The sequence below is a fragment of the Cetorhinus maximus genome, chromosome 3, assembly GCF_964194155.1.
Source record: "Cetorhinus maximus chromosome 3, sCetMax3.hap1.1, whole genome shotgun sequence".
Classification (NCBI taxonomy): domain Eukaryota; kingdom Metazoa; phylum Chordata; class Chondrichthyes; order Lamniformes; family Cetorhinidae; genus Cetorhinus; species Cetorhinus maximus.
In genome coordinates, this window is record NC_135881.1 from 15,179,287 (window position 1) to 15,197,854 (window position 18,568).

The 18,568-nt window shown below is 46.1% G+C and overlaps 1 protein-coding gene across 6 annotated transcripts in view; it reads left to right on the forward strand.

The window, feature by feature from the left end:
- The window catches only part of xylb (xylulokinase homolog (H. influenzae)), a 234,638-nt gene that overhangs the window by 169,047 nt on the left and 47,023 nt on the right, over positions 1-18,568 (forward strand). For 3 of the 6 annotated variants that reach the window (XR_013575300.1, XM_078536759.1, XM_078536773.1), the window contains 2 exons: positions 17,022-17,182; positions 17,984-18,063. The exons of 2 other annotated variants lie outside the window; for them this stretch is intronic. Coding sequence is in view for 2 of the 4 variants with exons in the window: in XM_078536759.1 (XP_078392885.1) it covers positions 17,022-17,182; positions 17,984-18,063 (241 nt within the window). In the remaining 2 variants the exon portion in view is untranslated. The remainder of the gene's footprint in view (positions 1-17,021; positions 17,183-17,983; positions 18,064-18,568) is intronic. One more of the 6 variants, XR_013575305.1, reaches the window with a different exon arrangement.

Here is an 18,568-nt window from a genome sequence, read left to right on the forward strand (position 1 = left end):
TGGCATATTACAACATTCTCCTTTCTAAAGATATTTAACCCCCTTCCCAAGAAGTATAACTATTTACAATATATGTTCATGTTTAGTTACCATTACATAAGTGTATAGAGCAGATGGATTATGAGTCTGTAAAGCACAGAGGTAATCTGCTGGTACGCCAAGATCTTGTAATGGTAACCTTGTCTGGAGGTGTCTTTAATTACTCAATGGTCTGTGGGATTGTCATTCTTGGATGTTGTTCCTGGTTGCATTTTAGATTTTGTCCTAGATGCAACAGGACTGTGCAGTTGTTGAGGAGCTGGAATAGATCTGATTGGTCTTCAGTTATGCCTCACCATTGTGCCTTTGTATATAATGACTTCGTAGGATCTTTGTTCTGAACAAATCTTTGTCACCTTGGCTGGTTGCCATGTACCTTCTGTGGGGTCCTGGATGCGAACTTGTTGTCCCAACTGTAAACTTGGCAATTCTGTACCCCCATTTTTATTGTGCAAGTTGGTCATATTCTCTTGTAGTTTTAAAAATTGCTCTCTAGTTTCTGAGAGAGTACAATGGGTGAAAGTAGGCAAATTGGTACATGGCCAAACATGAGCTCTGCCAATGATGGAATACTTGCACTTAAAGGTGTTGCTCTTAGGTGTAACATTGCAATGTGTAGCTTGGTCTGTCTACATTTGAGAATTAGGGATTTCATCATTCAAATAATTCGTTCTGCTAGGCCATTAGATCTAGGGTAGTGAGGAGAAGAAGTAGTGTGATTGATATTCCACTTCTCACACATATCCTGTAATGGCTTACCAATAAATTGCAGATGGTTATCCGTAATGATCTCTCTAGGTGCACCAAATAAACTGAAAATAGCACTTAGAGTATGCACGGCAGTTGTGCTTAAGGTATTGTGCAATTGTCAAATGACGGGGTACTTGGTAAAGTAGTCGACGATCATGATGAAGCCAGTGCCATGGACATGAAAGAAATCTGTTGCGATTTTGGACCAAGGATGGGTAGGAACTTCATGTGGAATCAATGGTTCTTTATGCTGACTCGGCATATGACATGCCACGCACTTTTTGATGACGATGTCAATGTCATTGTTCATACCCAGCCAATGGACTGTCTCTCTTGCGAGTCTTCTCATCTGATCTGTGCCCATGCATGAGTGAGTGATGGCACCTATGTTCTATGATTTCCACGAGATTGACGGTGTGAATCATGTGTTCCCTGCTCTTCGTCTTGTCAAGTTTTGGTTTGTCAGTCACCTCATGTATATGTTTCTGACGGGATATTGGATGGTCATTCTTATTTCTTGAATGTACCCGTTTTTTATAGTCTGGATCTGTGCATGGCTCTTTGTAGCTGCATCAGCCTTTGCTCTAGTGCACTGCCACTACCAATGGCATTTTGTGCCACATGCCTTTCAGAATTAGTGGAAAGCTGGACATTTCTTGGTGCATACAGGAGGCCAGCCTTCCACATGTCTTGCTAGGTTTAGGTGTTCTAGTAAGTGTGTTAACAATTAGGGTTGTACGTAGGACCTGTAAGCTTCGTCGACCTGCAAGGTTGTCTTCGCACTTACTTCCATCCTTAAGTAGCTTTTCAATGCTACATGTTTGGGGCTTGTCTAGCAGATCTTGCTGGAATGCTTACATTGAAGTTCAACAATTCAACAATTCTGTCTGCTAGTTCTGCATCTGAAAAATCACAGTGCATAACCTTTTCTCAGCATCTGCTGATGAAGTGGTCTATGGACTCTGTAGGCCGTTGTCGAAATGACACTAACTCTAGTCGATGGATACAGAAGTTTAACCTGATTCTGAGCCAGTCTTCCAATGATCATTTGGGGATCCTTTAGCTCTTCTGCTATTAATCCTGACATGTTCAAGTACCTGTGTAGACCTTTGTTCCCAATTGCTAGGCAAATTTCTATGGCTTGCTTGTCTGGTTCAGACACACCTCATTCAAGAAACCATAGCTCTGTACACTGTTTAAACATTTTGAATTCGGATGGTAGGTCAGCTGCATCCCAATTTAAAGTAGGGAATATTGTGGACATTTTGACAATATTCCTTTGACCTTACTTCTCCTATAGTACCTGGGTTGAGTGTTGCCGAAGTTACTTTTGCGCACTTTTCTGAATCTCTGCCCATTATAATTGCAACATTCTCTGGCCCGATTTTCATTACTTTTTTTGCCTGCTCTCCCTCGCTCGCTATCTATCCGGCCCACATCGTGGTCATTTGCCTCTCCCAACTGAGCTAACCCGGTGCTGGTCCTCGCGATGTGCTGTCCCATTCACTGAATTGACAGGCTATGCCTGCAATTTCACCACAAGGAATGCATCTACTTACCAGATTTTTATTGGAGCACTGTGTCTTCAAAGGTTTTCTGTACGGTCAGCACACTGCGCTTTCAAAACTCCCCAACACAGCGTCTTCGTTGTGGCCTGACCAGAATGTTGAAGGTCATCTTATGCCATGTAGCGTGATCTAAAACAGTTCACCATATCATATCTATACTGAATCTTACTGCCAGGCTGAGTACAGTGTGGTTTAGAAGGAACCACTGTTGCACAATATGTTGTGTGTATTATAATGATATAAAAGCACCAATCACTCATAGGGGATTGGGTAAACACATTGTGGGTTCACTTATTAATCCTAGGCATATGTGAACAAATATACATGGACAGAAAGCTTGAAGACACATCAGCAGTAAAGCTGTCTGTGCTGTGCACTGTTTGAAAGCAAAAGTGAATCTAAAACTGGATGGCATGACACACTTCCTCTCTAGTGATGTCATACTGCAATCCCCTAAAGACGTATTACAACAATCCCTGACAAAATTCCCCCCAGTTCTGTTTCATTAATTTCCCACTGTGAAATATGTGCTTGTGTGAATCAGGCATACTTTCTTGCCAGGGCTTGTATGTGTTGGGAAACCATGGGCAGAATCTTCAGTTCGGCGAGCAGGGGCGCGACCTGCTCTCCAACGCATAAAATGATGCGCGGTGACATTGGGCGTGCGTCCCGACGTTACCATGCGTCATTCAGATCTTGAGTTCGGCGGGCGTGTACTGGGGTCGGCTGCGCGCCTGCCGAACTGTCAAAGGCCTACTAAGGCTACTTTAATTCCAGTTGAAATAATTAACATAGCTGCCTGTCCAAACTTATTCTCCTCCACGCTGAAACTCTATTGGTGAGAACCTCCAGGGCTAGCGTTCTGTCGTCACACAAGGGAACACCAGATCGACAGCGTCAAAACCCTGTGAACTTCATCCTTTTCATAATGTTTTTCTTTATCCGCCAATCTCTGTAGAGACCCTATTCCATTGACCTTTCTTTGTGTGTGTGTGTGTGTGTGTGTGTGTGTGTGTGTGTGTGTTTGTAGAGATATTTTTAAAGGGATAGATAGTTACACTTCCAGATTACAAATTGTGTGTTAACCGGTTCTTGCAACCTGTTTTAAAAGAAGTTTTGTTTTATAATAAATCAATCATTCTGAGTTTATTGAAAGAAGCTAGGTTAAAATCTCTTATTCTGGAGTCCCAATGTGGACTTGCACGTGTATCCCATGCATGTTGCCAGCATCTTAAATTTTAATTGTAATTGTGTGGGAAATGGAAAAAAGCAAGAAAGTGGAAGTGGTTTAGAAACAGAAAACGCTGGAAAAACTCAGCAGGTCTGACAGCATCTGTGGAGAGAGACACAGAGCTAACGTTTCGAGTCTGTAGGACCGTTCTTCAGAGTGGAAGTGGTGCCCTCTTCTGGTTTTATTGTTGGGAATGGTACACCACTGACAAAATTCAGGCCCACATCTCCAATATTTTTATAACAAATAAAAGAAAGTGTTCTAAGAAAATGAAGGAAGTACACAGGGCAAGATCATCCCAGATTTGTACAAAGCATGGTAACGAGTAAGAAAAAGGACGTTTTACTCGCCGGCCACAATGGCGGGTTTTCGCACCATATCTTCTCATTCCCAGTGCATCCTGACTCATTAATAATGCATTCTCGGGAAACACACTGGATTGCTGGAGGGGTGGCCTCTGATCGCCCGCCTCGTTGTCACCTCAGGCCTTCAGTAATCCGGGTACCATGTTTAAAGGGCACCCTGCACAGAACTACCTCTCTCAAAGGCATCGGAAGCTGCTGCAAAAGTTATGCTGCCCCCAAATTTAGCGACGCCTCCCTCGGGCGCCTACTGGATGCAATGGAGGCCCACCGTGAAGTCCTCTACTCCCAGTCTGGGTGAAGCCCAACAAGCAAGGTGACAAATCCAGCATGAGAGGCAGGGGCATGGGTGGTCAGTGCCAATGCCCTGCAAAAGAGGACAGCCACCCAGTGCTGAAAAAGGGTGAATGGTCTCCTCCATTCCTCCAGGGTAAGTCACTCTCCTCATCACTCTCAACTCACACAATCACAAACCCATCACACATCCACAGGGACCTCATTCACTAACAGTTCAAGAGACATCACCATTCACTCTCTCACACACATCCTTCATCTGCCCTGTGGATCATGTCCTCATCCTGTCTATGGCACCACTCACCATCCACACATGCCAGGCATCCTTCTCATCTGGCCTGGCAGGCATCTTGCTTACACTCTCTCCATCTGTCTTCGTGCAGGACAAACTGGCACACAACAAAAGAGAGAGGTTGCAGAATGGTGGAGGACATTGAGGTCCTCACAAACTTTGAAAGTAGAGTCATCCAGCTGGCCGGCAACAATCTGGACCATTCCTGTGCTGACGGTGAGACAGGTGGTGCTCAACCTAGTGAGGATCCTGCAGTGCAACATCCCTCAGACAACCTTGCTGTGAGTCAGTTCCCCTGCTCTGCAAGCCCCTGCCATGTACTAATTATTTCTCCTTGCTTTCTCAGGCACACCTGAGAAGCAGCCCAGAGAGTCCACGATGTAGGTCCAAGACACAGGCCCCGAAGGCACCTCGGAAGAAGAATCTGATGATACCCTAGTTGAAGACCCATCACAGCGCTCAACCACACCCTGCACCAGTGCAGAGACACACACCTCAGTGGGACCTATTTCTAGAGTAGTCTCAGGGTCACATTGGTGAGCAAATTGCACTGTCTGATCCACAGCAGGTGGCGGCAGTGACTTCCCAATTTTCTGGCTCTTGGAGGACTGCTGGAGGCTGGAAATCTGCTGAGTCTGAGCCAGATGAAGATCCTCTGGACTTGGTCATGTCACAGTTGCTGGAGCTGCAAAGGCAAGCTCGGAAACATCAGGAAGGGATGTCCACTGCACTGCAAGGCACAATGGAGGAGTCCATCTGCCTTCAGTTTGAGGTGATAGCATCGGCATGCCAATGCACCGAGGTCAACACTGGCAGCATGGCAGCCGCCATGAAGACTTCGGCCCAGAACATTGGTCCTGCACTGTTGCACGGGCTGAACTTCATCGCTGATGCCATACTTGGCCTCCAACATTGTCAACGCGAGAGAGGTGTGTGGCAGCGTGATCTCAGTTCAGCTTCCTCTTCTCCTCAAGGAGTCGGCTAGGGGCCCTCGGGCACCAATAGGGAGGAGGATCAGCGGGTGCACACCCCGGACCGTCCACCCAGGTGACTGCAGGAGTGACCGGCCCATCCAAATCCTCTCTTCCTGTAACCCCAGCAGCTCCAGCTCCACTGTCTGAGGAGGGTGCCACTGCCACATAGCAGGAGCCCAGGGCCCCCCAGGTCTCTGCCTTTCAGAGGACGCCCTACTAGGTTATCACAAACAGGGATTAGCAGTCAGCAGGCTGCCTCCGTGTCCTCTGAGGATGTCAGGGGAGCACCAAGACGTAGCAGCAGGGTTAGGAAGGTTAAGAAGATGTAGTTACACAGCCTGGGCATGAATGCCAATCATTTGTACTTAATGTTTACTATTGTAAATAATACAATATACCCTAGACTGTCTCCTTGCTTATGGCTCCTTGTTATGATGAACAGTGTCAATGTCACTCAGACGTGAAACCTTGGTTTCTGCACAACATAAAGGCAGGTGTCTCAGTCCAGGGCCTCTTCCCTGTGCAATGTGTAACCTTCAGACCAAAGCAATGGTCTGGCTTCAAGAGACATCACCATTCACTCTCTCATACACACCTTCATCTGCCATGTGGATCGTGTCCTCATCCCGTCCATGGTGCCACTCACCACCCACACATGCCAGGCAGCCTTCTCATCTGGCTTGGCAGGCGTCCTGCTTACACTCTCTCCACCTGTCTTCATGCAGGACAAGCTGGCACATAACAAAAGGAAGAGGATGTAGAATAGTGGAGGAATGCCTGACATCAAGGTCCACGCAGACTTTGAAAATAGAGTCATCCAGATCGCCGGCAATGACCTGGACCGTTGCTGTGCTGACTGCCTGCACCTCGCTGGTGCTTGTTATAGCTGCCAGAATGTCGTGGGCATCTCTCAGCACCTTTGAGGTGGGGCTGGCCCACCCATCTCTTCAACATCTGTGACCAGTGATGCTGTGCTTCTGAAAGGGTCAGGTGCTGAAGGCTGACAAAGGATCAGGTGCACTTAAAGTTTCATGGCTGCATCTCCATGGTATGACCCTGACCATAGAGCACAAGCGAGCTGCCCTCAGCCAGACAGGAGTCAGACATTCGCAGAGGCAATGTGAAGATCCATGGAGGAGCTGCATGTATCCTCTGATAAGGAGGGCGTTGAAGGGGATGAGGGTGAGGAGGTCCTCAAAGGGGTGGATCCAGGCGATGAGGCCATCGCACTGGCCAAACGAGGAAAGATCCTCACTGCACGTCGTCATCATCCTCCTGGAATCTAGCAGCTATTTGGGCCTCCGCTTTGTCTCCATGACATGAGCCTGAGCACTGAGGGTATGTGCGCTGCCATCAGCCACACAAGAGTCAAACATTCACAGATGCAAGGTGAGGATCTTAGGACTGTCCTCACTGCATCTCGTCATTATTCTCCACGAATCTTGCGGCTATGAGGACCTCCCGAGAGCGCTTGCCTCGTTTGGCCAGTGCGATGGCCTCATCGCCTGGATCCACCCCTTTGAGGACCTCCTCACCCTCATCCCCTTCACCGCCCTCCTTATCAGAGGATACATGCAGCTCCTCCATCTCCTCCTCAGCTAGGTCCTTCCCCCTTTGCAGCACCAGGATGTGGAGCACACAGCAAGCGATGATGATGCGTGACACCCTCTGAGGACTGTATTGCAGTGCTCCACTGGACCTGTTGAGGCATCAGAATGTTATTATCAATATGCCTATCGTTTGCTCCACCAAAGTCCGGGTCATTGTACCGTCGCGCTCCTGCAGTCTGAGGCCGCCGCATGGGCACCATCAGCCACGTTGTCTGTGGGTAGCCCTTGCCCCCTAAGATCCAACCCTGCAGCCTCTGTGGGCCCTGGAAAATGCCAGGAATCTGAGACCTACTAAGGATTTGGGAGTCGTGGATGCTCCCTGGGAATTGTGTGCAGACCTACAGGATGTGTTTGTGATGGTCTCACACCAGCTGAACATTCAGCAAATGGAAGCCCTTGCGGTTGACATAGTTGAGTGTTTGTTGCCATGGAGATCTAAGTTCCATGTGAGCATAGTTGATGGCACCCTGAACCTGCGGAAAACCTGAGGTTGCGCAAATCCCAGCGCACTTGCTTCCCGGCTTTCCTGATCCCTGGCGGGTGGAGCGAACGATCACAAACTTGTTTTCACGATGACGTAAAAGCGATTTTTGTCCTTCGCGCCATATTATTCTCCCCGCCTGCCATGAAGGCCCGATGCCAACAGGGCTGGAAAATTCGAGCCACAATTTTTTTTAAGCATCCCCCCCCCCACCAACCCTCCATGACTTTTCTCCTGAGTTTCTTACCCTGGTTATTAATCCATGTTTCCTGAAAGCTGCAGGGCAATCCTGGAGAATTGGCAACCCTAATTGGGATCTGAATACCTGAATAGCGGTGTGCTTGTGAAACTGTACCCCAGCATGAGTGAGCACCTGCAGGAAAGGAGGAGCGAACATCCTAAATTAAGACAAATCCCCAGGGTTCAACATGAGGTATAGTAGAGTATGAAGGAGCCTACCAGTTTTCGGGCTGCCAGAGGCTCCAGATTGGATTGATTAGTTTCTGCACAGTGGCTGATGGAATACAATTTATCAGGGGCTGAAAGTGGTGTAAAAATGAGTTTTCATTTTGCAGCTGTTTTGGAAAGAATAGCAGGCAAAGATTTATAAAGTAAACTGTTGTCCACATCCTGGCTGGAAAGCATCTGTGGAAAGGAAATTGATTACATTTCAACGAAGTAAAGAAAGCTGGTTGTGGAGCAGTCATAGTAAAAATAATAGGCAAGCAATTAAGCTGTCAAATACAATTACCATTTGTATAAAATCAGTTCAGATTCTCCCTCCCGTCGTTTGATAGCAGCAGTAATTAGCCATTGACTTTGCTGCAAGACACATTTTAATTCCATAAATCAGTGCAGTATTGGGGCTTGTAGCCATTAAGATGATTTAATTAGGCCAAATGTCTTACATGGGAATGAGGATTGCTGAACACACACGTACACCTGCCGACTCTTATAAAAGTCGGTTTTCACAATGCAGATTGTTTTTACAGGCGTTAGCCTTCTTTTGAAACAAATGTATCAGTGATATTTTTATATTAATGAACGCGTGGGCCAGTTTCTTTTAAAAGCTGCGTTGGCTGCTCACTTCGACTTTGCCTACAGCGCTAATGTTTCCCCAGCTCGCTGGAGTGCCACAACATGTCTCATCAGTGCAGCGTCAAATCCTGTCTCCCAGCTATCCTATTGATTTTTACTTTCTCTTCCTCTGTACACAAACTTTAATCACTCGCAAAAAAAATAAAAGCAAAGCAACAAATCAATTTAAAAAATCATTACCTGAAAGCTATAATTTATCATTGCACCCTTAAGCTTGAATGTGACTAGATTAGATGGATTCATATAAAATAGATGTGTTTGCTGCTACCTGGTGCTTCTTTTTAAAGGCATCACTATTTTGCACATAGGCAATAATAATGCTTTAAATGATTTTGCCTCTATGCATCTCTATTTCTGTCAGTCATTGCATATGAGTTTGGATAAATATTTTCACATTATTCCTTTCCTATGTTTTCTAACTTTAGCTCCCCCATTATTTTTTGTTTGGAAGTGTTTCTTCCTCTTTCATTTGATAAGGTGAAATGGTTAGTCCTAAAGACTCTTCCCTTGGCTTTGTTGTTCTGTATCTGTGACTCTGCTGATCCCTTCAGTTTAAGCAGTCTTTTTTGGGGAGGTAATGATTTTGACTCTTGGATGGCTGAGCATGGACTGGTGGAGCCTGCTGACTAGTGCAGTGCACGGACCAGTGGAGTGCACTGACAAGTAAGAATGCTGCCCGGTGGGGAGCGCTGAAGTGCCGATTGGTGCGGAGCGCTGATGGTGGAGAGTGCTGATTGGTGGAGAGCGTTTACCGGTGGAGTGCGCTGACCAGTGGAGTGCGCTGACAATAAGAATGCTGCCTGGTGGGGAGCGCTGATTGGTGGAGAGCACTGACTGGTGGAGTGCCCTGACCGATAAAAGTGCCAACCGGTAGAGTGCACTGACCAATGGAGTACAGTAACCAGTGGATTGTGCTGATTGTTGAAGTGTGCTGACCACTGGAGTGCACTAACTGATGAAGAGTACTGACCGGTGGAGTGTGCTGACTGGTGGAGAGCACTAACCAGTAGAGTACGTTCAGTGAAGTACATTGACTGGAGGAGTGAGCTGAGTGCTGGAGAGCACTGACTGGTGGAATGTGCTGACTGGTGGAATGTGCTGACTGGTGGAATGTGCTGACTGGTGGAATGTGCTGACTGGTGGAGTGTGCTGACTGGTGGTCAACACTGACCGGTGCAGAGCGCTGACCAATGGAGAGCACTGACCATTGGAGTGCGCTTACTGGTGAAGAGTGCTAACTGGTGGAGTGTGCTTACAGCTCGAGAGCCTGACTGGTGACTGGTGGAGTGGGCTGACTGGTGGAGAGTGCTGACCGGTGGAGAGTGCAGACCGGTGGAGTGTGTTAACTGCTGGAGAACGCTGACTGGTGGAGAACGCTAACTGGTGGAGCGCACTGACTAGTGCAGTGTGCTGACAGGTGGAGTGCATTGACTGGTGGATTGCGCTGACCGGTGGAGAGTACTGACTGGTGGAGTACGCTGACTGGTGGAATGCACTAACTGATGGAATGCGCTGACTAGTGGAGTGGACGCTGACTGGTGAAGAGTGCTAACTGGTGGAGTACACTGACTGGTGGAATGCACTGACCTGTGGAGTGTGCTGACTGGTGGAGTACGCTGACTGGTGGAGTGCACTAACTGGTGGAGTGCGCTGACTGGTGAAGTGCGCTGACTGGTGAAGTGCGCTGACTGGTGAAGTGCGCTGACTGGTGGAGTACGCTGACTGGTGGATTGCGCTGACTGGTGGATTGCGCTGACTGGTGGATTGCGCTGACTGGTGGAGTGTGCTGACTGGTGGAGTGCACTGACCTGTGGAGTGTGCTGACTGGTACAGTACGCTGACTGGTGGAGTGCACTGACTTGTGGAGTGCACTGACTTGTGGAGTGCACTGACTTGTGGAGTGCACTGACTTGTGGAGTGCTCTGATTTGTGGAGTGCACTGACATGTGGAGTGCACTGACTGGTGGGGTGCACTGACTTGTGGAGTGCACTGACTTGTGGAGTGCACTGACTTGTGGAGTGCACTGACTGGTGGAGTGCACTGACTGGTGGAGTGCACTGACTGGTGGAGTGCACTGACTGGTGGAGTGCACTGACATCGGTGGAGGGCACTGACTGGTTAAGGGCACTGACTGGTGGACCGGTTGAGAGCGCTAACTGGTGGGAGCCCTGACTGGTAGAGTACGCTAACCAGTGCAGAGCACTGACCGATGGAGAGCACTGACCGATGGAGAGCGCTGACCGATGGGGAGTGCTGACCGATGGAGATTGCTGACCAATGGAGAGCGTAGACTGATGGAGAGTGTGCTGACCGATGGAGAAAGCTGATTGATAGAGAACACTGACTGATGGAGAGCTCTGACCGATGGAGAGTGCTGACTGATGGAGACAGTGCTAACCGATGGAGAGAGAGCTGACTGATGGAGAACGCTGACTGATGGAGAGCTCTGACCGATGGAGAGAGAGCTGACTGATGGAGAACGCTGACTGATGGAGAGCAGTGACTGATGGAGAATGCTGACCAATGGAGACAGTGCTAACTGATGGAGAGAGCGCTGACTGATGGAGAATGCTGACTGATGGGGAGCAGTGACTGATGGAGAATGCTGACTGGTGTATAGTGCTGACCGATGGAGTGCACTGACCGATGGTGTGCGCTGACCGATGGAGAGTGCTGAGTGATGGAAGGTGCTGACTGATGGAGTGCACTGACTGATGGGAGAATGCTGACCAATGGAGAATGTTGACCAATGGAGAGCACTAACCGATGGAGAGCACTGACCGATGGAGAGTGCTGACCAATTGAGACTGCTGACCAATGAAGTGCGCTAAAATTGAGACATCGTGTTAAAATCTGAGTCAGACCATTTAAGAGAGAAATTAGAAAACAGTTCTTCAAGCAAAGCGTAGCAGAAATGTGAAACTCTCCCACAAAAAACAGTAGAAACTATCTTAATTAATACCTTTGAATCTTGACACTGTTAGATTTTTGTTAGCCAAGGTTATTATGGGATATGGAACCAAGGCGGGTAGATACAGTTGAGATATGGATTAGCTACGACCTCACTGAATAGAGGAACAAGCTTGAGCAACTGAATGGCTTACTCCTGTTGCTGTGTTTCTATTCCAGTGTTCCTGTTTGTATGATTTAGAGAGAAAAGTCCCTCTGTTATAGCTTGCTAGATTCATTGACTGCAAGACATTTGGATATCTGAATTTCATACCTGACTTCATTGTGTAAGTGCCACAGGGAGTAAAGTGGTTTAAGGAGAAGACCCAGCACCAATTTCACAGGGCAACTCAGGTTGGGCAATAAATGCGGCTTTGCCAATGTCACCAATATCCTGAGAATAGGTTTCTTCAAGCTTAAGTTTAAATAGTTAAAGTGAAAGAATGCAAAATGTTCTTATTTTCAGACTTTGATTTTGGTGAATAACTTGAGTTTTGCATTATTATATGCAGAAAGCAAGCACAGATGTTACCTTGTAGGACCTCGCTCAGAACCTGCATGCATGCACTTTTTTCTCTTAGAGGGTCATTAGTCTGTAGAATCCTTTTCACCAGAAAGCAGTGGAGGCTGGCTCATTGAATATATTCAAAGCTGAATTAGACAGATTTTTGATCAGCAAAAGTTATGGAGGGCAGACATGAAAATGGAGTTGAAGCCACAATCAGATCAGCCATGACCTGATCGAATGGTGAAACATGGTTCAAGAGGCTGAATGGCCAACTCCTGCTCCCAATTCTTGTGTTCTTGTGTCTAAGCAAGAGAGGTCCCAGTGGAGAATTGTTAGCACGAACATGCCTTCAGACTGGCTGTATTCCAAGGATTCTTCCCAGCCAGAGAGAGAGAGAGGGAGAGAACGTAAGTGGAAACCCTGGAGATCTGGATCATCCTTGAGTAAATTTGAGTTTCTGCCTGACTGATTCTTGGGCTTTGCGATACTGGAGCCATCTTGGTTTCCTTGCTTTCCCACTCCAGGATTTGATCACAAAAATCAAGGCTAGTAGTCCAGTGCAATAATGAAGAAGTGTTGCACCATTGGAGGTGCTGTCTTTCACATTAAACCGAGACCCTGTCAGCCACTTCCGGCAGGCGTAAAAGATCCTATGATACCCCAGCTCTGAAGATGTGTCATATTGGACATGAAACATTAACTCTTGTTTCTCTCTTCACGGATGCTGCCAGACTTGCTGAGTTTTCCAGCACTTTCTGTCTTATTTTTGTGTTTAGCAACGCTTGGTGTGGCTCAGGAGCCCCACTCTGGCATGGCAGTCTCTGCCAAATTTGCTGCAGAGGAAGAGGAAGAAGTAGGCTTAGATGACGTATGATTCACTGGCCTCTGTTTTCTTTGGGCCCTCTTCTCGACCAGCTGAACTTTTCATTTCTCCTTGTCTCTTCCAAAGCTCTTCCAGACAGTCAGCCTCCAGAGGTCACGGCCATTAGTGACTGTCTCCCAGTTGTCAGTATCAATATCCTCCATCTTCATATCTCGCCTGGGTGTCCTTCTAACGGAGATATGGATGCCAAGGAGGTCGTGACCCAGTGGCCACTTCACTATGCAGAAGGCCTTTTGTACATGGCCATCATCCATCCAACGAACGTGGCTGAGCCAGCGCAAACATCATTGGCTTAGCAATAAGTGTATGCCGATGGAATTAGCAAACCATGGGATCCCTGAGTTGGTGACCTATTCCTGCCAAGAGATTTCAAGGACACACCTGAGACAGTGAAGGTGGAAACTGTTCAGCCTCTTCTTCTGCCTAGCATATGTTGTCTAGGTCTCACCACTGCAGAGGTGTGCGCTGAGGACACAGGCTTGGTAGACTCACCGTTTGGTGTTCTCAGTCAGGTTGCTGTTGTCCCACACTCTCTTACTCAGAGTGGACATAACAGTTGCAGCTTTTGCGATGCATGTGTTGATTTCAGCATCAAGTGACAGATTGCTGGTGATTGTGGAGCCAAGTTATGTGAAGCTATCAACAACCTCCAGTGTCACATTGTCAATGCTGATAGATGGCGGTGTGGCAACATCGTGGACCATGACATTTGTCTTCCTGATGCTGATAGTCAAACCAAACTCTGTCCATGTGCCGCTTGTTATGACGTAGCAGATGATGTGTGCCAGGCGGACCAAATCCACAAGGGAAACTTGCTTATGTTGTCACAACAGTTTTGCAATTTGTATTTAGTACGAGAAGATGTGTGCACTAATTCAGAAGTAATGAGTTCACCAAAACCTTAAGAGATTTTAAAAATTAAATTAAGATAAAATATTTATGAACAAAAGAAAAGATATCAAGCATGTACATAAGACTACAATTACTTAATACTATAACAAATCCTAAAATTCCTAATTAACCTGATGCCCAGTTACACACCCTCTTTAAGGCAACAGTCCAAAATAGATTTTAGATTTAAAAATAACAAGCCAGCAAGTTAACACCCAAGGATGTAGTCCATCGGAACTGGAGACTTGCCAGCCTGCAGCTCCATCAATTTGCTCAGTACCATTTCCCTAGTGATTTCAATTTCACTAAGTTCCTCTCCCCCTTTCACCTCCTGATTTGCAGCTATGTTTTTATGCAGGAATGTTTTTTGTATCCTCTATAGTGAACACAGAACAAAATATTGGTTCATTTCTTCCTCCATTTCCTTACTATCTACTATTAACTCCCCACTGTCACTCTCTAGAGGACCAACACTCACTTTACTTACTCTTTTCCTTTTTAAATACCTGTAGAAACTCTTGTTATCTGTTTTCACATTTCTAGTTAGCTTTCTATCATACTATAATTTCTTTCTCCTGGTTAACCTTTTAGTCATTCTCTGCCGTTCTTTATATCCTGACCAATCATCTGTCCTGCTACTCATCTTTGCGGAGTTGTATGCTTTTCCCTTAAGTTTGATGCTTTCCTGAACTTTTTTAGTTAACGACGGATGGTGGGTCCTCCCCTCAGAATTTTTCTTTATATTAAGAATACTTATTTTGAATACTCTAAAATATCCCCTTAAATGTCTGCCACTGCTTCTCTATTGATCTATCCTCTAGCCTAGTCTCCCAGTTCACTTCAGCTAGCTCAGCTTTCATCCCCACTTGTTGCCGTTATTTAAGTTTAAGATACTAGTTTTAGACCCACTCTTCTCCCTTTCAAACTGGATGTAACATTCAATCATATTGTGGTCGCTGCTACCTAGATGTACCTTCATTCCGAGGTCATTAATTAATTCTGTCACATTACACAATACCAAGTCTAATATAACCTGCTCTCTGGTTGGTTCCAGAACATGTTGCTCTAAGAAACTATCTCAAAAGCATTCTAAGAACTCCTCATTCAGGCTACTACATCCAATCTGATTTTTCCAGTTTATGTGTAGATTAAAATCACCCATGATTATATCCGTCCCTTTATCACAAGCACACAATATTTTCTCTTGAATACTTTGTCCTACACTGTGGCTACTGTTAGGGAACCTGTAGACCACTCCCACTAATGACTTTTATCCTCATCTCCATCCAAACCGATTCTACATTCTGATCCCCTGAGCCAAGGTCACCTCTAACTATTGCACCAATGCTCTCTTTGATTAACAGTGCTACCCCTCCACATAGCTTCCTATTCTTCTTGAATGTCATGTACCCCTCAATATTAAGGACCCAATATTTGTTGTCCTGCAGCCACGTCTCCGTAATTACTATCAGATCATATTTATTTACTTTGCAATGTGGGCCATCACTTCATTTACTTTGTTATGAATGCTATGCGCATTCAGATGGAGAGCCTTCAGTTTTGTCTTTTTGTTACCTTTGTAATATCTAGTCTTGACTGTTGATGTATTCTTAGCTTTTTTTCTCTCTGTCCCTTCCTGCCATTCTCTGACCCTCATTTCTCATCTTACTATTTTGCTCTCCTGTCTTAACTCTACACCTTGAATTGTTACCTCTACCCAAGCTTGATTCCTCACCCCTCTTGTTTAATTTAAAGTCCTCTCTACTTCCCTGGTTATGTGATTTGTGAGGACGCTCTTCCCAGCACGGTTCAGGTGTAAACCGTCCCAACGGTACAGCCCCCACTTTCCCCAGTACTGGTGCCAGTGCTCCACAAACCGGAACCCACTTCTCCCACACCAGCCTTTGAACAACACATTCATCTCTCTAATCTTATTTGCCCTATGTCAATTTGCACGTGGCTCAGGTAATAATGCAGAGATTATTACCTTTGAGGTTCTGCTTCTTAATTTGGTACCTAGGTCCTCATACTGATTTTGCAGAACCTCTTTCCTAGTTCTACCCATGTTACTTGCACCTACATGAACCATGACAATTGAATCCTCCCCCTCCCACTGCAAGTTTCTCTCCAGCCCAGAGCAGATGTCCTGAACCTGGGTACTGGGCAGGCAACATAGCTGCCTGGACACTTACTCTTTGCTGCAGAAGAGTTTCAATCCCCTTCACTATACTATCCTCTACTACCACTATATTCCTTTTTGCTCCCTCCACTTGAACGGCTTCCTGCACCACAGTGCCATGGCCAGTCAGCTCATGCACCATGCAGACCTCGCTTTCATCCACACAGGTTATGAGCACCTCAAACCTGTTTGACAATTACAAAGTCTGAGGCTCCTCCACCACTGTCTGCTCGGTCCCATTATCTGCCTCACTGACAGTCACATCCTCCTGTCCCTCACTGCTGCCAAAACAGATGACCCTCTTCTAAGATGTGTGACTGTCTACTGGAACAAAGTATCCAGGTGTTTCTCCCCCTCGCTTATGTTGCGCAGTGTCTGCATTTTGGCTTCCAGATCAATAATCCTGATCTGGAATTCCTCAAGCTGCTTACACTTCCTGCAGATGTGTTTGTCATGGATTGCCTTGATGTCCAAAAGCTCCCACATCTCACAGCTGCAACGTAACACCTGTCCTGCCATTCTAACTTGTGTTATTTAGTTAATTTACTTTAATTACTTTCTTCCTATGTATGTTCCAATTTACTATGTTTATTGAATGCTAGGACCACTGACAACTAAAGGTTATATGCTTCTTAACTACAAAGGTATGTGTTTTAGATGTTTGGTTAAATTACTTTATTTTTATTGCTTTTTTATCTCTATTGTTTTATTTTAATTTTAAAGTTTTCAAATTTTGGTTTATTTAAAGTTTTAGTTCTTTTTATTTAAAGATGTACCTGAACTTGCCTGTCCTAAGCCGGTTTCTCACACACTGTTCCTTAGACTGAGCACTTACCGGCCAATCAACTTACTAGCTTCCTGTGACGTCACAGTTGGCTTTTTTATCTTTTTCCTCCCCTGCTGCCTCACAGCAGCTGGAACAGTGGAAGAGTGCGCTGCTCAGCTCCGCTCTGACTCCAAGCAAGGTAGGCCTCACTCGAATCCCTGGTCTGTATTTATAGGCGCTGCTCAGCTCCTGACTGTCTCCCGCAGATCCGCTTCAACTCCCAGCAAAGTAGCAAAGACTCCAAATGTAATTAAATCATACAGAGAGAACCATCTACATTCACACCCACAAATCTACTTTACAACAAACCATAAAAACATTATGAAAATTACTGTACATTCGTAACACACTGAAGATGTTCCTTGGTGTAGAAACCTAGTGCAGCATCATCAGTGTAGAGCAACTCTCTGATGTGGACTTGGCGCACCTTCATCTTGGATATTGGGTGAGAAAGGCTGAACCGTTTTCCGTCAGTCTGGTATGTTAGTAGACACCCTCTGTCGATGACCTGAAGGCATATGACAGCAGCAAAGAGAAGAACATGCCAAAGAGTGTTGGTGCCAGAATACATCCCTGTTTGACGCTACAGCGGATCTCAAAGGGTTCCGGTGTTGTCCTGTCATAGCTGACCTTACCCATCATGTTGTCATGGAAAGAGGACATCACATTCCACACATAAAAGAGCAGCCTCAGCAAGCAGTCAGTTTTCTCCAGTAGTTTAAATAGACTTCCTCCGCTCACATGGTCGAATGACTTGGTTAGATTGATGAAGGCGATATATAATGGTCTCCGCATTTCTGTTGCAGCTGCCAGACTGAGAAGATCATGACAATTGTAGATTTTCCAGTCCTAAAACCACACTGGAATTCGGGATAGATGAGTTCAGCCAGAATCTGCGGTCTGACGAGGAAAACATGGGCAAATACCTTGACAGTTGTTGTAAACACTGCAGTCACTCTTGTTCCCAAACAGGGTCACAACCTTTGCATCACACATATCCTGGGGTACTGCCCCCTCCCTCCATCAGAGGCAGCGAAGTTTGTGCAGATGCTGCTGGAGTGCCAGTTTCCTGTACTTGATGAGTTCAGTGGGTATAGTATCAGCACTTGGAACTTTGCCTGTGGCAAGTGAGTCAATAGCTTTGCTAAGTTCCTCCACTGTGGGTTCGATATCCACCTCCCCCATGACAGGCAGGCTTTCTATGGTCAACAAGCAGAATATTGCATTTGCTGGAAATTTGAAATAAAAACAGAAAATGCCGGAAATACTCAGCAGGTCAGGCAACATCTGCGGAGAGAGAAACAGAATTCACATTTCAGGCCAATGACCTTTCATCAGAACCTATTGCTGCCAGCGATGTAGGCTAAAAATGAGAAGCAAGCTAGAGTACAAAAGTGGAAAGCATGCTAACTCACTTCATCCAGGCAATAGACACATCACATTGACCTGTTGGACACGCTTCTGCTCACATTTCCAACACAGCTTCCAACAGCCAAACCAGCGTAAAAGGTCATGGAGTTTCAAGCACAGGATAAATTGAGTTTCCATGACCTTTTGCGCTTGCTTAAATACATTGCTGTAAAAGCTGGCCCCACCCACAGAACTGGCCATGCTGCTGGATAAATTAATCAG